Here is a 13,645-nt window from a genome sequence, read left to right as displayed (position 1 = left end):
AGGATCATTGGCATAAATGTTCATAACCCAAAGACAATCAGTGCATTTAAAAAGATACCATTTATAGAGAAGTAAATATGGTAATGTCTTTGGCAGGAGTTTAATGAACCAACCTGCTGGTCAAGTGTCTGCGCCTGAGGCCCCTGCAGACCACGTAGGGATGTGGGGTCTTACCAACAGCTGCTGCCTTCCTCTTCCTCCATCTTCATTTTGTTTCCCTTTTCCCTTCCAGGGTCCGGCAGGAGTCCGTGGTGCACCAGGGATAAGAGGGGCGAAAGGCCGCAGGGTAAGCGCTTTTCAAAAGTTTTTATCTCTCTCCTGTTTCAGCCACTGGAAAAGTAATCTGGTGGATTCTTTTGTGGGGGTGAAGATGAGCAGCAGTGGGGGCAGAACCCCGCAGCTGTGTTTCTGCTGCATGCAAAGGCTGCAGTCGTTGAAGCAAGTCAGAGCAGGGTTGCAAATGCAAGTGATGTGTATGGGCAGAGGGGTGTCCTGGTGTAGAGTTTGTCATGGAAGTGGTCCAGATTGTCTTTTCCAGCCACCTGCAATGCCAAGGCGGGACTTACAGACACTTCTGGCGAGGATGGTGAGGATTTAGCCATCTGAAGATGTATCTGGGCAGGGTGAAAGGATGCGGGTAGAAGACCAGAAAAGATGTCTCTGCTGCCAAGGGAGAGAGAACAGCTGAGACGTGAAGTGTTGCAATTTAACTGGAGGCAGATAAAGGAGGAAATGTTCCTCCAATGTCATAGAATTAAGAGACAAGGCAGGCAGAAACAGAGCTGACACAGAGCTGGACAGCCTACTCTTCCTGTGTCTCCCCGTTCAGTCTCACAGGGTCAGTGTCTTCCGGCAGTGTTCCGCAGGGTTATGAGAAAGGTGTGCTCCACGCTGTCGGCAGATCAAATTGTAAGAATGTCCTGTGTCTTTTTAGGGTTTTTTCCAGCCCATAACACAAGGGCCTGATTTTACCTGTACATATCTAAACAGTACCACACCATAAGCGTGTGTGAATCCTTGCTGTGCCTGGAAAGGGCAGCCCCCCAGCCTAGCGCTGGGTAACAGTGCTAAATAGCATCACTGACAGTGCTACAAGTACACATTACACTGGAGAAATGTTTCGTAAGCACTCTGTATCAGTTCATGGCGTGGTTCTTCCTGCTCTGTTTGGGTGACAGCCGACGGCAGAATGACCTCTAGACCTGCCAAAGCTGCTTGTTTTCCTGCCTATGACATCCAACCCATGTCCCGCTGAGCTCTTCAATCTTTCTTCTTCTTCAGCGGGACATTTATTGCAGGAGCATCCTTGCTTTGGGTTGTTTTTCCTTGTCCAGCTGCTTTGCAAAGTATTAATAGCGAGCACGCATGGGTTCTACTGAAGGCCCCAACAACAACATATTTTGCATTTCTCCCTCCAAGGATCTTATACCTGCTTTCATGTTTCTTTTTCAAAGATGTAGTTTGAAGTGAATTATACATTTTACCCACCCCCAGTCTCTGCTTCTACTGTAACTCCTGCTTGGGGAACTAGGAACAGCTAAAGATTGCCTGTTTCCCTCTGCCAGAGATAATACTGTCCTCAGATAGCTGGGACTGGCAAAAGGAAATGGAATAACCGACTAGGAAGCTCTATAACCACAGAGTTACGGACCCTGGAACCGCTTTAAGCTTTAAAAGCACAGCTAGGACACCAGTAACGTCCATGCCTGGCAGATGTATGTTAGCGTTCAACTTCTAACTTGTGGCTGGGAAAAACATCTTCCCTGCCTCTGTCCTCCTTGGTGGGAAGAGCCATGGATCTCATTCCCCAGTTCCGCTCTCAGAGGGTCCCCTGGGGAGCAAGGTTTCTCTGTGCTCCATAGCACAATTGACTGAGCTGTCCAGGACATCCATGACCCTGATGGATGAGAAACTGGAGGCGTTCTTTCACGGGAGGCTTTGAATGGATGGTGGAAAATATCTGAAGGTAAATCTACAGCGCAGAGCCAAACGGGAAACGCCTTCTGAACAATCCCAGGCTGCCGACCCGGCGGGGTCCTGGAGAGGCAAGTCCTCTATGGGGATCGGACATTTCTGCCCGTGCCTTTAACATACGCAGTGGCAGAGGAGGAGTCCCAGCCCTGCCTTCTCCAGCTGCCAGCCAAGGATGCAGCCGCATCCCCTGGCATGGAGCCTCTCCTACGGCAGGCAGCCGCGTGCAGATTGTGGCGTTTGGCTCTTGGGCTGGGTGAGATTCACTCGTATAAATCTTCTTTGGCTTCTTACATCTGCGTTAGCCTGAAGTCCTCACCCCACAAGGAGAGCACAGCTGAGCAGGCTGTTTTCAGCTCCACTTGTACTGCCAGGAATGACAAAGGTGATATTTGTTATCACACAAGGTAAAACCAAGAGCAAAGCTGGATTCAGCTTCTAAGAAAGGAGGTTGGCTGGCACAGCTGGGACCTGCCTTGGGTGTAGCTAGACCCAGAGAAAGGGTGCCAAACCCTCAGGAGAAATCCTGCAGGACGCCAGCTGCCACCAGCACTTTCTATCCTCAAAAGGACACGGTGCATGGTAGAGATGTTCAGCTTCATGGCCTTGGACTGTGTTTCCTCCCCAGAGGCGGAGTCCAGCAAACCCTGTGCCAGTTGCTCCCCCTGGACATTCCTCCACTGAGGAAGCCCAGACTTCAAAGTGCATCCCAGCCCTGGAAACCAGAAATGCAGCAGTGGCTGTGCCCCAGCTGGCCCCAGAGCCCTGCAGAAAGTCGCCCCAGGAAGCGCAGCACGTGGAGGTAGAACAGGAGGTGATGCCCAGGGAAGAGGGTCCCTTACAGTCTTGGTCTTGCCCTGAGGACACTGGCACCGGAGAGGGGTGAGCCTCTGCCAGCGGGCACTGGGCATCTGGATCTGCTGCTGGTGCCCTGCACTGGTCCTGTCCTCAACACCCGCTGCTGGGCTGTGGCAGCATGGAGGTTCGGTGCGTTTGAGCACCACAGTGATATAATCCATACAGAATTTGCGAGACAGACAGGCGTCCTTTCTCAGGTCCCCAGCAGAGAGGAGGGACTTGGGCTTTGCTCTGCAGTCCTACAGATTTCAATGAATATGATGTGGGAAAGTCGGTATTGCAGGGACCAGCAGATCTCCTGCCTGGTGGATTTCTGGTTTGTATGTATCTCTCTTGCGCTTTCCTTCTCTTCATACTCTCAGAAGATATTCCAGACACATAGTATTCTTTGTTTGCTTAGTTTGTCCTGCTATGCCGGCTCTTGGTTTTCTCAGGATGGGGAAATGATCCCCCAATTGTAATTTCAGACATTACCCTCTGTCTATCCTAGCTTACAAAAGGGACGTAATTCAATTCAGAGTGGAAACATGAATGCAGCCTCTGCCAGATGTTTGTGGATTCCATGAGCTCTGTTTGTGGATACTTCATTAATGTTGCTTTTGAAGGAAACGTAAATAGCAAATATGGTTTTGATTGTAAAGAACAATGGAGACTTTTTGGGGTCTGCATTTATGTTGTGATAGCTTTTGTATTGTCAAGATATAAGTACAAATTCTAAAAAGAAAATTCTTTTAAAATTGTAACCTTCTTTTTAGTCGTAACAGGGCTATGGTTCCTTCCCAAGCCTTTGTCTAGCCCCTCAGACTGATACTGAACAATCTTCCACAAACACAGTTTCCCCTCTCCTCTTCCTTAAGGACAAGAAACTTGGCCACGTGAGCCCAGGCTTATCTCCTTTCATCTGTACTCAGTGTAGCACTTGGACATGTGCTTAACATTCAGCTAGTGACAACAATGCACATGTTTAAACCTAATTATTTAACCAAATCAAGGTTTAAGTTTGGAGGCAGCTGATTCAGCAAGTCCCCTCACCCTATCTCACTTAAATGCAAAAGTACATTTCTGTTCGTCAGCTCCTCGCAGCAGGACAGCATCTGGTCTCCAGCACACTCCACTGAGGATAGCGATACCAAAAATGCTGAGAATCTCTGCAAAGGGTTAAATATCAACTGGAGCCATGGCTTTGCAACTCAGATCCTAAAGCTGGACCCCAAATCCTGCTCTGAAGTGACGTACCTTGCCCCATGCTTCTGGCCAAGGAGTCTGTCAGTATTTCTGGAATGTTGTTCTCCCACCGGAGGGGATGCTGAGTACTGACTCAGGCGACGGAGAAGCTTTTCAAATCCCAAAGCATATTTCTCTCTTGCACTGTACCATTCGTTCGCCCAGCTCCTGCGTTAGCTGCTGCCCAGGTGCAGCCTGCAGAGGCAAGATAGGGCAAGGACACCTGCCCTCCCAGCGCCCTGCGGGCGAGGGGACCGCTATCTCTCCGCCACACGGACCCAATGCTTCCCAGCAGCACCGACTGCAGGAATTTGTAAATGCTAGGGATTTGTAAAGTGGTGTTATCTAAGCAAACCTGAAAAGACTTGCTTTTTCCCCGAACTAGCTGAGAAGTTGTTCGTGGAGGAAAAGCAGAGGAATATTGTTTTGCTCCCAGCGATCATCTTTCTAGTTGGCTGAAAAAGCACTAGAAGTGTTTGAAGGAAAGTTAGCTACAGATCTATGGCCAGCGATGTCTCCCTTCAGCTCCAGTCAAGGCATCTGCTTGCTTTTCATTTGGCCAGATGGTGATAGTGAAATATCAATATTTGGATAAAGGGGTAAGGAAGAGGCTTTGGATTTCTGGAAGGGAGCTACTGACTGCTTGTTCGTGCTCCTGCTTCTGCAGTCCAGAGGCTGGTTACTGTCTCTGAGCTCTGAGTATCTGTTTGAACAGGGCAAAATGCAGCACTGCTTTGCGGAAACACCTTACTGAGCATTTAGCTGTGTCCTCGGGAGCGTTGTCAGCGCGAGCAGCAGGTGTATCTCTGCTCCCTCACAGGGACTGGCAATAGACCTGATGGCGGAGCCTGGAGCTGAATTCCCCTGCGACTGTGAGCTGACAGTGTTCATATCTAGCCGACATCGTAACGGTTTATTTAGTCTGGGGTTGCTGATAGCACTGCTCAGTGTTGCACTCTCGGAGAGAAACACTGTCTCGGCCTGTGTGCCCACTGTCTGTGTGGCACTATCACCAGCTTTGCTGCCGCTGCTGGAGCCTACGTTAAAAATAACTCATGGTTATAGGGGGCAGAATGTGACTGCAGGTGAGGCTTGCAAGGAATTAATGCTAGCTTCCACCTACGTAGCTCCCTACGCAGGGATTACAGCACAAAATGTACCCACATAAGACATTGAAACTAGAATTTAACAAATGCCGGGCTCTGCCCAGCCCTGAACATCTCGCTGCCTGCTGAGACCCAGCACCTCTCAGCACAGCGATGCTGGAGCATCGGCGTTCGGCCACAGGGCCGCAGAGCTGCCATTTCCTGCACTGTTCCCATTTGGCAGCTCTTGCCTGACAACACGACCAAAAGGGAAAACTCATCTGTTTAGGTAGGAGTGAGTGATGGCACTTGGTCTGGCAGCTCATGTGCTGCAGTGGGACTGCGCAGGCGCATCCCTGTGCTATAACGCTCTGCACAACCTCGGGTGAGCTGCTTTGAGATGGGCATGGCAATGCCTTTGAGCTGCACATTCATGTCCAGCTGGCTTTGGTGAAACAGTTGAGCAGGTTCTGAAATGCTCCATCAGCCATGAACCTGTATCTCTCTGTGCCTTGGCTGCCCACATGCAAAGGAGTGGGCAGATCTCGATTTAATCCTCCTTTTTTCCTGTTTACATTTTAAAGCTACTTGGAGCTTGCACTGTTTGTACAGTCCTGGCCCAGTGGGACCTCTCCTGAGCTGTGTACTGTCATATAAATACTAACACAGGCGGAAGAAAAGCTTCTTTCTCTTTTTCATGGGCTCCGAGAGATGCTGACACCAGTGATAAAGCCATGCCATTCTGAGGATGGGTCCCTGCTGCATGTGCCCTTAGGATGATGTTCCCCAAGACCCTCTGTACACGCTCACCCTGGTCCCTCTGCCCTGCCGTGCTCAGGGTGGGCACGTCTGGCTGTTCAGTTAATTTTGAAACACTGAGAGCCCAAGGGGAGCCCCGGGAGCTCTGCTCAGCCCTGCGGGCAAGGCAGAGCCGCCAGGTCTGCAGGGGGAAGGTCCCACGCTGTGCCTTGCAGCATTTGGCACGGGATGCTCCCTGGAGAGCTGCCAGGACCTCACTCGCTCATCTCTAACCAGCGTTGTCAGTAAAAGAGAGTTTTAAAGATTTAACTAATTGACTAAATGTAGCCTTGCCTGTCAGGGTGAATTAGGGGAAGCCTTTATCCTGGGTTTCGGCCCAGGAGGCTGGAGAAGATGAAGCTTGCTGCATGCATTTGCGAATACAGGGTCACTTTCTCCTCCTTTAGGTCAGATGCCGATGAGATGTGTTGTGATGGGATTAGGCAGGTGACTGCTGTGAAGTGAGATTGCCCTGGCAGATCCTGCAATGCTGGTGACAGGGCTCTGCTGGAAGAAACGAGGATACCATAAACACTTCCCCAGCCAGCCAGCCCGGCTGGGTGGGACTGCTGAGAGCCACAGCCATCGCTGCCCTTGCTGCAGCGCTGCGTGAGGGCTCAGGGCGCCCAGCAGCCTGCACCCAGCTCACAGCAGCCCGGCACTGGCAAAGGGGCTGGGCAGGGCAGGGCAGGCTACAGAAGATGGGTCTGGAGGGGCCAGGTGCATCCCACTTTCCTTCCCTGGCAGCAACTGTCCAGGAATGGAAGGAAAACCTCTAACCTGAGTCATCACTGTCGCTTCCATGTCCCACTTGCCTCTGATCCCTGCTCCCTCCTACCAGTGCTGAGCTATCGCGTCCTCCCTCTCTGCACCACCTTCCCCTTCTTCACAAGCAGGTCACTCCATCGTCTTGGCTAGTAAAGAGGTAATTGCACAAAATACCTGAATGGCTGCTCAAAGAGGGGAACAGTTTGTTTTCCAGGGAGGATGAGTTGGGTGGCAGGGTGCTTTCCCAGGGTGCCAGTGCCATACACTCGCTGACGCCTCCCTTCTCTTTGGGCAGCCCAGGCCCCAGCCCCAGGCAGGTCTGGGTTTTTTGCTGGGTGTCGCGGTCACCCCAGTCAGCTCCCCAGACGCCCCCAAGCCCTGCTGTCCCCCTGCTCCAGCTTACAGCCCTGTCTGACTTGAGCTGTCCGTAGCTCTGCTTTTAAATGACCTTCTGGTGTATGTCATTGTGCTTTGAGGTTTATAGGGACATGGATTAATAAAACTTTTGGTCTTCACTGCTCTCTGATGTAGTGGCCAGCATGAGCCAGGGGACTTGGGGTCGAGGGCTGGTGAGAGCTGCTGCTGCTCTAGTGTAGCCAGCGCCAACCTGTGAAGCGCCCCGTTGGGCTGTGGTGTTCCCATCTGGTGCACAGTCCTCCGCTGTCCATCTGTCCTGGAGACCAGGCTGAGCATTCTTTAGAGCTGTGTCTTGCTGGCATGCAATGCAGGCTGTTGGTTACTTAATCTCTGGTACGCTCAGCGGCACAGGGTTTTGCCAAGCACAGTAGAAGTTTTTGCATAATTTTATATTGACAGTGTTTGTCTGGTGTAATAATTTGGCTAAGTTTCCTATACATCTTCTGCTGTTACACTGCCTTTCTTTGTGAGTCTCTCTCTCTTCGCCTGTCATACTGGAGCTGCTTTTCTGACGCATTGGCTCCCTAGCCCTGTTATTACTTTTGGCACTCAGTTTGCATCCCGATTAAGCACATTGGCTCCTGTTTTCTCTATTTCCGCATTGGCCTGCTCTCAGGATTCCTCTTACCACTACATTCTAGCACCACTCTGTGTTTTTATTTATTATTTATATTGCAGTAGCGCCTAAGAGTCCCAACTGAGCTCATGGCCTGATTATGAGCATGACGTGCATTAATAGAGTCTCTTGATATGCCCTTTTTTTACTGTTTTATTTTCCCTGACTATGGCTCTGTTTATCCTCTGTCAGTGTGACACACAGGTTTCTGGGGTTTGAATCGTGCAGAGGGCTCTGTGTTCAGCTCAGCTGAAATTAGCTTGAAAGCTGGGTCACAGCTAACCTCTCTTCCCAGGGCTCTTCTTGCTTAGAACTCTCTGGAAGAACAAGGACCATCCCTTCCTCAAGGATGCCCGAGCCGTACCATGAACTGTGCACTTTTAGCTAATCACATCCAGGATCGCTCACTGTCGGGACTCTCGTACGTGCTGTGAGTGTTTGCAGCAGCGTGCGTGTCCCGTACAGCTCCCCCAGGTCCTCGTGCCTGGTGCACGCACGCCCAGGAGCAGATGCCGGGTGTAGGACCAGGCGTGCCAAAGCAGGCACGGCAGGCTGCGCTGCTCCCAGCACGCACATGCATGATCACCTGCCTGATCCTTCACAGCAGCCAGTTCCTTAAATAGCAGGTAACTCCAGCAGAAGGCTTGGTCCAGCTGCCAGCAAATACACCTGCTCTTTGTGAAGGTACTAGATGGTGGGGGCTTGTGTGCCTCTACGTTCTGTAGGTTTATTGCCTTGGCTGTGACCATGAGACTGCACGGTATGCCAAGAGTTAAGGGCAGGGGCAGGTGGAAAAGCAGAGTTTCTAGGAAGGAAGAGGTTTGCTATCAATAAGACCAGAACTGCAAGGCTGTGCATTGCAAAACTGCTGTCATGTAACTGTTCTCTGGAAATAAGGCTGTGCCTGGCCTGCCTTTCTCCTCTGGCTTTTGTTTGTGGCTGGTTGTTGGTTTAACGGAATAAAAAATATTTTGGTGCTGTGTGCTGGTAATGGTGAGAAATGAAGCAACAAACTACAGAAAGGATCTTTTGAGTCCTGGGCTCCAGGCTGCTGTGCTCAGCCCAACCAGGTATGGCTTGGCTTAACCAGGACTGAGCTCATCGACTTTGCTGGTGGCCAAAACTAGGGTGACTGCTGTCTTTTCCAGTGAGACATATACTCTGTGTTCTTATTTTTGCCTCTCTTGTTTTTTTCCAGGGTGCCAGAGGGCCTGATGGACCAGTAGGCGAGCCAGGGTCACGAGGTGCCAAGGTGAGTGCCAGTGGGTGCCCGGGCTGGCCAAGGCTGCTCTTGGCTGTGTGGTGAAATGCTCGGGGCAGGATTAAGGTCACATCCTCCTCCGGGAACAGGGGATCGTCAATAACGCCATGAGGGTCAACCAGCAGGGATGGGTCTTTCGTGCAGCCAGAGTAAAATCTGTCCAACACGGGCATCAGAGCCCTTGCTGCTGGGGTCTGAGACGCTGAATACAGAGGCAGTCCACAAAGATAGAAGGGCCACTGCTAAAATGATAGAATCCCTCACAGGAGTGGGAGTAACTTGAACCAGCGATTGAGTGTGCTTGACTGTCACATCTGAACGTAGCACTAAAATCAGAACAAGTTAACACTACTGGTTAAAATATGACCTAAGGAAATGAGTGTCTGTTCTGATGTACTTCATGTTGGTCACGATAGGCAAAATGCAGGGCAAGAGAAAGAGAGCCTGGCGGGCACCCTGCCCAAGCAGACCCTCGTCCAGGGTGAGCCCGCTGCACCATTGGCTCTGAGATGGGTGCATGGGAGAGTTTCTCTCTTTGGCAGCAGCCTGATGTAGTAGTGTGGCAGAGCTGGACCCTTGTCCTACCATTGAAGGTCACAGACTCCATCCCCTGCACAGCACACATGGCTCTCTGGATGTAGTTTTGATGAGGAGTTCCCCTTGTTTCATGCACCGCTAGGCAGGGATGTGCCAAGTCTTCCTGAGAATCCCAGCTTCCTCCAAAGCCGTGTTTGCTCAAAAAAATTTGAGTCATGCAGCCCATTGCCCACACTCCCTGCTGGCTGGGGTGTTCCTCAGGGCAGGATGCTGGGCAGATGGCCTCTCAAAAGCTTCAAGGAGCTGGAGGGGATATTTGATGTACTAAAATCCAAAAGCAGATGGGCTGGGGCAGAAGAGCATCACCAGTAGTTTGTGCCCCTGCCACGTGTCTTTGTCTTTTTGTTTTGCAGGGCCGCCCAGGGGAGCCAGGCAAGCTGGGGCCCGAGGGGCTGCAGGTACGTCCTCCGTGAGAGCCAGTGCCTGCCAGACCTGGCCTGGCGTCACTCCCCCGGGGGGCACCCACACGTACACAGTGCCCAGGGGACTGCAGCTTCTCCGGGCCAAAGCGCCGCAGGTGTCTCGGCACACTGCCGGCTGCTGACTGCTGCAACTGTGTGTTCACAGGGGAAGATGGGTGAGACTGGGGAGACAGGAGCACGTGGCTTCCCAGTAAGTGTCCATCCCTTGCGCTTCCTTTTGTTACCTCGGTTTCACTCGAGTCCGTAAGTTTTGAGTCCTGGTCCAGGAGGAAGCATCTGGACAGTGTCTCACACTTAGGGGGCCATCTCTACACTCCTTTCACTGGATCGCGTATGAGATGCACGTTACTGCCGAGAGGCACGAAGGATTGCTATGGGGTTGGAGCTGACCTTGGTGCTTGTAATTTTTCTAGGGTATCCAAGGACCTTCTGGACCTCCAGGAGCAAAAGGGGCTCCAGGCGACCCGGCAAGTGTCTTTTCACTCTCCCTTTGTCTGTCTTTCCTTAGACACACACAGAAACTTCATTTCTTTCCCTCTGTCTTCCCCACCACTTATCCCCATTCCCAGCTTCTCTGTCCTTGCCGACTCCAGTGTGGTCAGAGAAGTGAAAGGCTTGGCTAGAGTCCTAGGATGCAGAAGGGAAGACAAGGCCAGACCCCTGGAAGTCAAAAGGGGGCCATGAATCAACCGAGGAGAGTGTAGGATACAGCCTGGGATGGATTTTGGAAGGGAAGGGAGAAAAGAAGGTCCAGGTTGGGTCAGATGTACAGGAGGAGTTGGACTGGGGTGGTAGGTAGAGCAGAAGGGGGACCAGGAAGGAGGCTGATGGTGTCAGAACTGAGCCCACAGCTTTGGGGGAGGCACTGGGAGATGACAAATGAAGACAGAGATCCCACGGAGCGCCAACAGGACCACAGAAGCCAGAAAAGGGTCATCTCCTGCTGTCTGTGTCTGTGGGAACTGACCTAGACTACGAAGGGAGAGGGTAAACAGGTGTTTTCAGGTTGCCAACTGCAGTTGTTTTAGATGGGAGCCAGAAGGACAAAGGGCCTTCTGAGCTGTTCGCCTGCTAAGGTGCCCCAGCACACCCATTGCCAGCCTCTCCAGCTCACTGGCCATCTCTTGCATGCTGCATCGCTCCCTGTGATGTGGGAGGGAACTGCTGTTTTATCTCACAGACCATGGAAATGATAGCCCTTCAGAAATGAACACTGTGTGAAAAGAGCCTTGTGTCTCTGTTTTTCAGGGTCCACAAGGACCACAGGGGCCACCTGGGCCTTTGGGAGAAATTGGGCATAAGGTAAGTCTGATCTTTGCTCCTATTTGTTTTCCCTGTGCATCAGGAGTGGCGGGACTGAGGGAGGAGTAAATGTGCAGTGGCACATCCTTCCACACCGGGGGATGTGAGCAGGAAGGATTGCCCTCAAGTCTGAAAGTCAGCTTCCAAAGTCAACAGTGAAAATCAGAAATTTGAGTATTGTTTTCATCACAGGCCACAGACACCCAGTTGGTAGATGCACAGACCCATCTTCACAACAAGAGACACATTTCAAAGCTGACCACGCTGACAAGCATGTCCCAGGCATGGCTCTGTGACCACTCCAGGGACCACCTTTCTGCACCAGCGTGCAGGGTCAGGGACCTAACACGACAGCAATTCAAACCGAAAACTGGCTTTTCCTTTCCCATGTGCTGGTGCTGACCGGCCGCAGTTCTGCTGGCCTGCCTGGGTTGCTGTGGCAGCCCCATCACAGCCGCTGCAGCCAGCGGAGGAAGCTCAGAGAAATGCCTTTGCTGCTGACTCTGCTCTGGGGTTGCTGTTGCCATGAAGCAGTGGCACAAACACACCATAACCAAAGGAGCAGCAGCTGCCAAGCAGTGCCCCGATGGAGCGCAGGAGATGCCTCTGTGGTTTCCCCCTAACTCATCCGCAGTCTTGGCTGGATTTCACTCCCCTTGAAGTATTATAGTCTTGGCTCTTTAGACCAGATGTGCCAGTTCCCCTTGGGTAGCTCCTTTCCATAGGTCCCGCACGGTAATACAGACATGATGTTTCACTCGGTTGTGGAAACAGCAGCAAAGGTGGCTTTTAATGTAGTCTACTGCAAAGTGTATGAGTCATGAAAGTTTCCATTCTCATGGCTGCTAGACTGGATGGAGCAAGCTCTCAGCGTGGTAAACCACACTAGGGAGCTGGAAAGCTGCTACCGAGCCGCTCTGGATGTTGCCAACCAAGAAAGCACAGAGCTTTATTCAAATCTGTGTCTCTTCCAGGAGCCTTTCTCTGCACTGGCACCTCTGGAGAAACCAAAGCAGGATTTTTGCTTTCATTGGAGCTTGAATTTTCTCATTGCGTGACTTGACCATTTGTTCATAAACCCAACGTGCACCCTACTCCCTCCTCTGCTTGAATCCATTTCAGCAAGCCAGGAACTGGCTTTATTCCCTGGGCAGCAGAGTGCTCCCTGGACTATGTGCTCTTTTTTCCTTTACTCCCAACTGTAAAAAGAAGGGAGGTTGTTGTCCGGAAAGCAAATACCATAAGTAAATAAACCACTCAAATCCTTTAAAGACAAGCTTTGCTGTCCATCTTTGGGCTTGTTGTACAGATCCTCATTCCCCATGCTTCCCAGAAGTAGTAGAAAATGTACAAAGATTAAAGCTCCCAATTGATCTTGATACTAAAGATAGCTGCTGAGCATGACCCCTCCATCGCAGGGCTGCACGTGGCGGCTGGACACTGTGTAAGAACAGTTTGCGAGGTCATTCTCTCCTCTTCCATCTTTTTGTCTTACTTCCCATAGTTTTCCAGGTCAGGCATTTACTTCAGGCTCTCTGAGGGATGCCAAGCCCCTCTAGCAGGGTCCGTGACCAGGCAGGAGCCAGCCACTTGCTTTCAGCTAGTGCAGCCTGGCGACAGCCCTGGGCTGTGGGTTTCTGGTCCGAGCCCAGGCGCTGGCATTCCTGTGTTTGCTGGCCCATTACAGCCAGAGAAAGCGGGTGATGGATGTCAAGACTAATCTGGCCAAGGTTTGTGCTGGAGGGTTTGGTGTAACCTTGCTGTTCTTGGCTGCTTTAGCTGTCCTGGAGCTGGCAGCACCGTTGTGCCCCTGCCTCCCACAGCCTGAAGCTGTGTCCTCTGGGGCAGCTGCTCCTGCAAAGGCAGGGACATGCAGGGCGCCTGCGAACCCCGAGGCTGTGTTAAGGCTTAACCCTGACCAAAACGAGACCGGTGGCAAGGAGAACGTGCTCACACCAGCAGCAGTGGAGAAGCGGGGCTGCAGGGAGCAAGAGCACAGCTGAGCGTTTTTGTTATCCGCTGTGTCAGCCAACCTGCTGAGCCCTTGTGAAAGGGCTTTCCAGTATAATCCTGGATCTTTTCCCTTCCTTCCCAACTAGTCCCAGTGCTGCTCCCCAGTGTGATTGCTAACATTAGAAAGCAGAGAGGCTGGAAGGAGTTAGAGGTGTTTGGCAGAGAAGGCTGGGGGGGGGGGGCATGGCCGATGAGCAGAGCCCTCCCAGGAGCCAGGCACGAGGGGTACTGGGCTGCTTTGATGCTGCGTACCCTGAGCCAGCTCCAGGGAGGTAATTACATTGCAACCAGGGCTCTGCTGTCCCAGGAGAGC

General features: G+C 51.8%; 1 protein-coding gene across 2 annotated transcripts in view; it reads left to right on the top strand.

Annotated features, from left to right (window-relative positions):
• The window catches only part of COL27A1 (collagen type XXVII alpha 1 chain), a 159,602-nt gene that overhangs the window by 103,641 nt on the left and 42,316 nt on the right, over positions 1–13,645 (top strand). For both annotated transcript variants that reach the window (XM_040606985.1, XM_040606986.1), the window contains 6 exons: positions 233–286; positions 8,936–8,989; positions 9,949–9,993; positions 10,163–10,207; positions 10,431–10,484; positions 11,266–11,319. In XM_040606985.1, coding sequence (XP_040462919.1) covers positions 233–286; positions 8,936–8,989; positions 9,949–9,993; positions 10,163–10,207; positions 10,431–10,484; positions 11,266–11,319 — 306 coding nt within the window. The remainder of the gene's footprint in view (positions 1–232; positions 287–8,935; positions 8,990–9,948; positions 9,994–10,162; positions 10,208–10,430; positions 10,485–11,265; positions 11,320–13,645) is intronic.

The sequence above is a fragment of the Falco naumanni genome, chromosome 9 (genome assembly GCF_017639655.2).
Source record: "Falco naumanni isolate bFalNau1 chromosome 9, bFalNau1.pat, whole genome shotgun sequence".
Classification (NCBI taxonomy): Eukaryota; Metazoa; Chordata; class Aves; order Falconiformes; family Falconidae; genus Falco; species Falco naumanni.
This window is presented reverse-complemented; position numbering and strand designations above follow the sequence as displayed.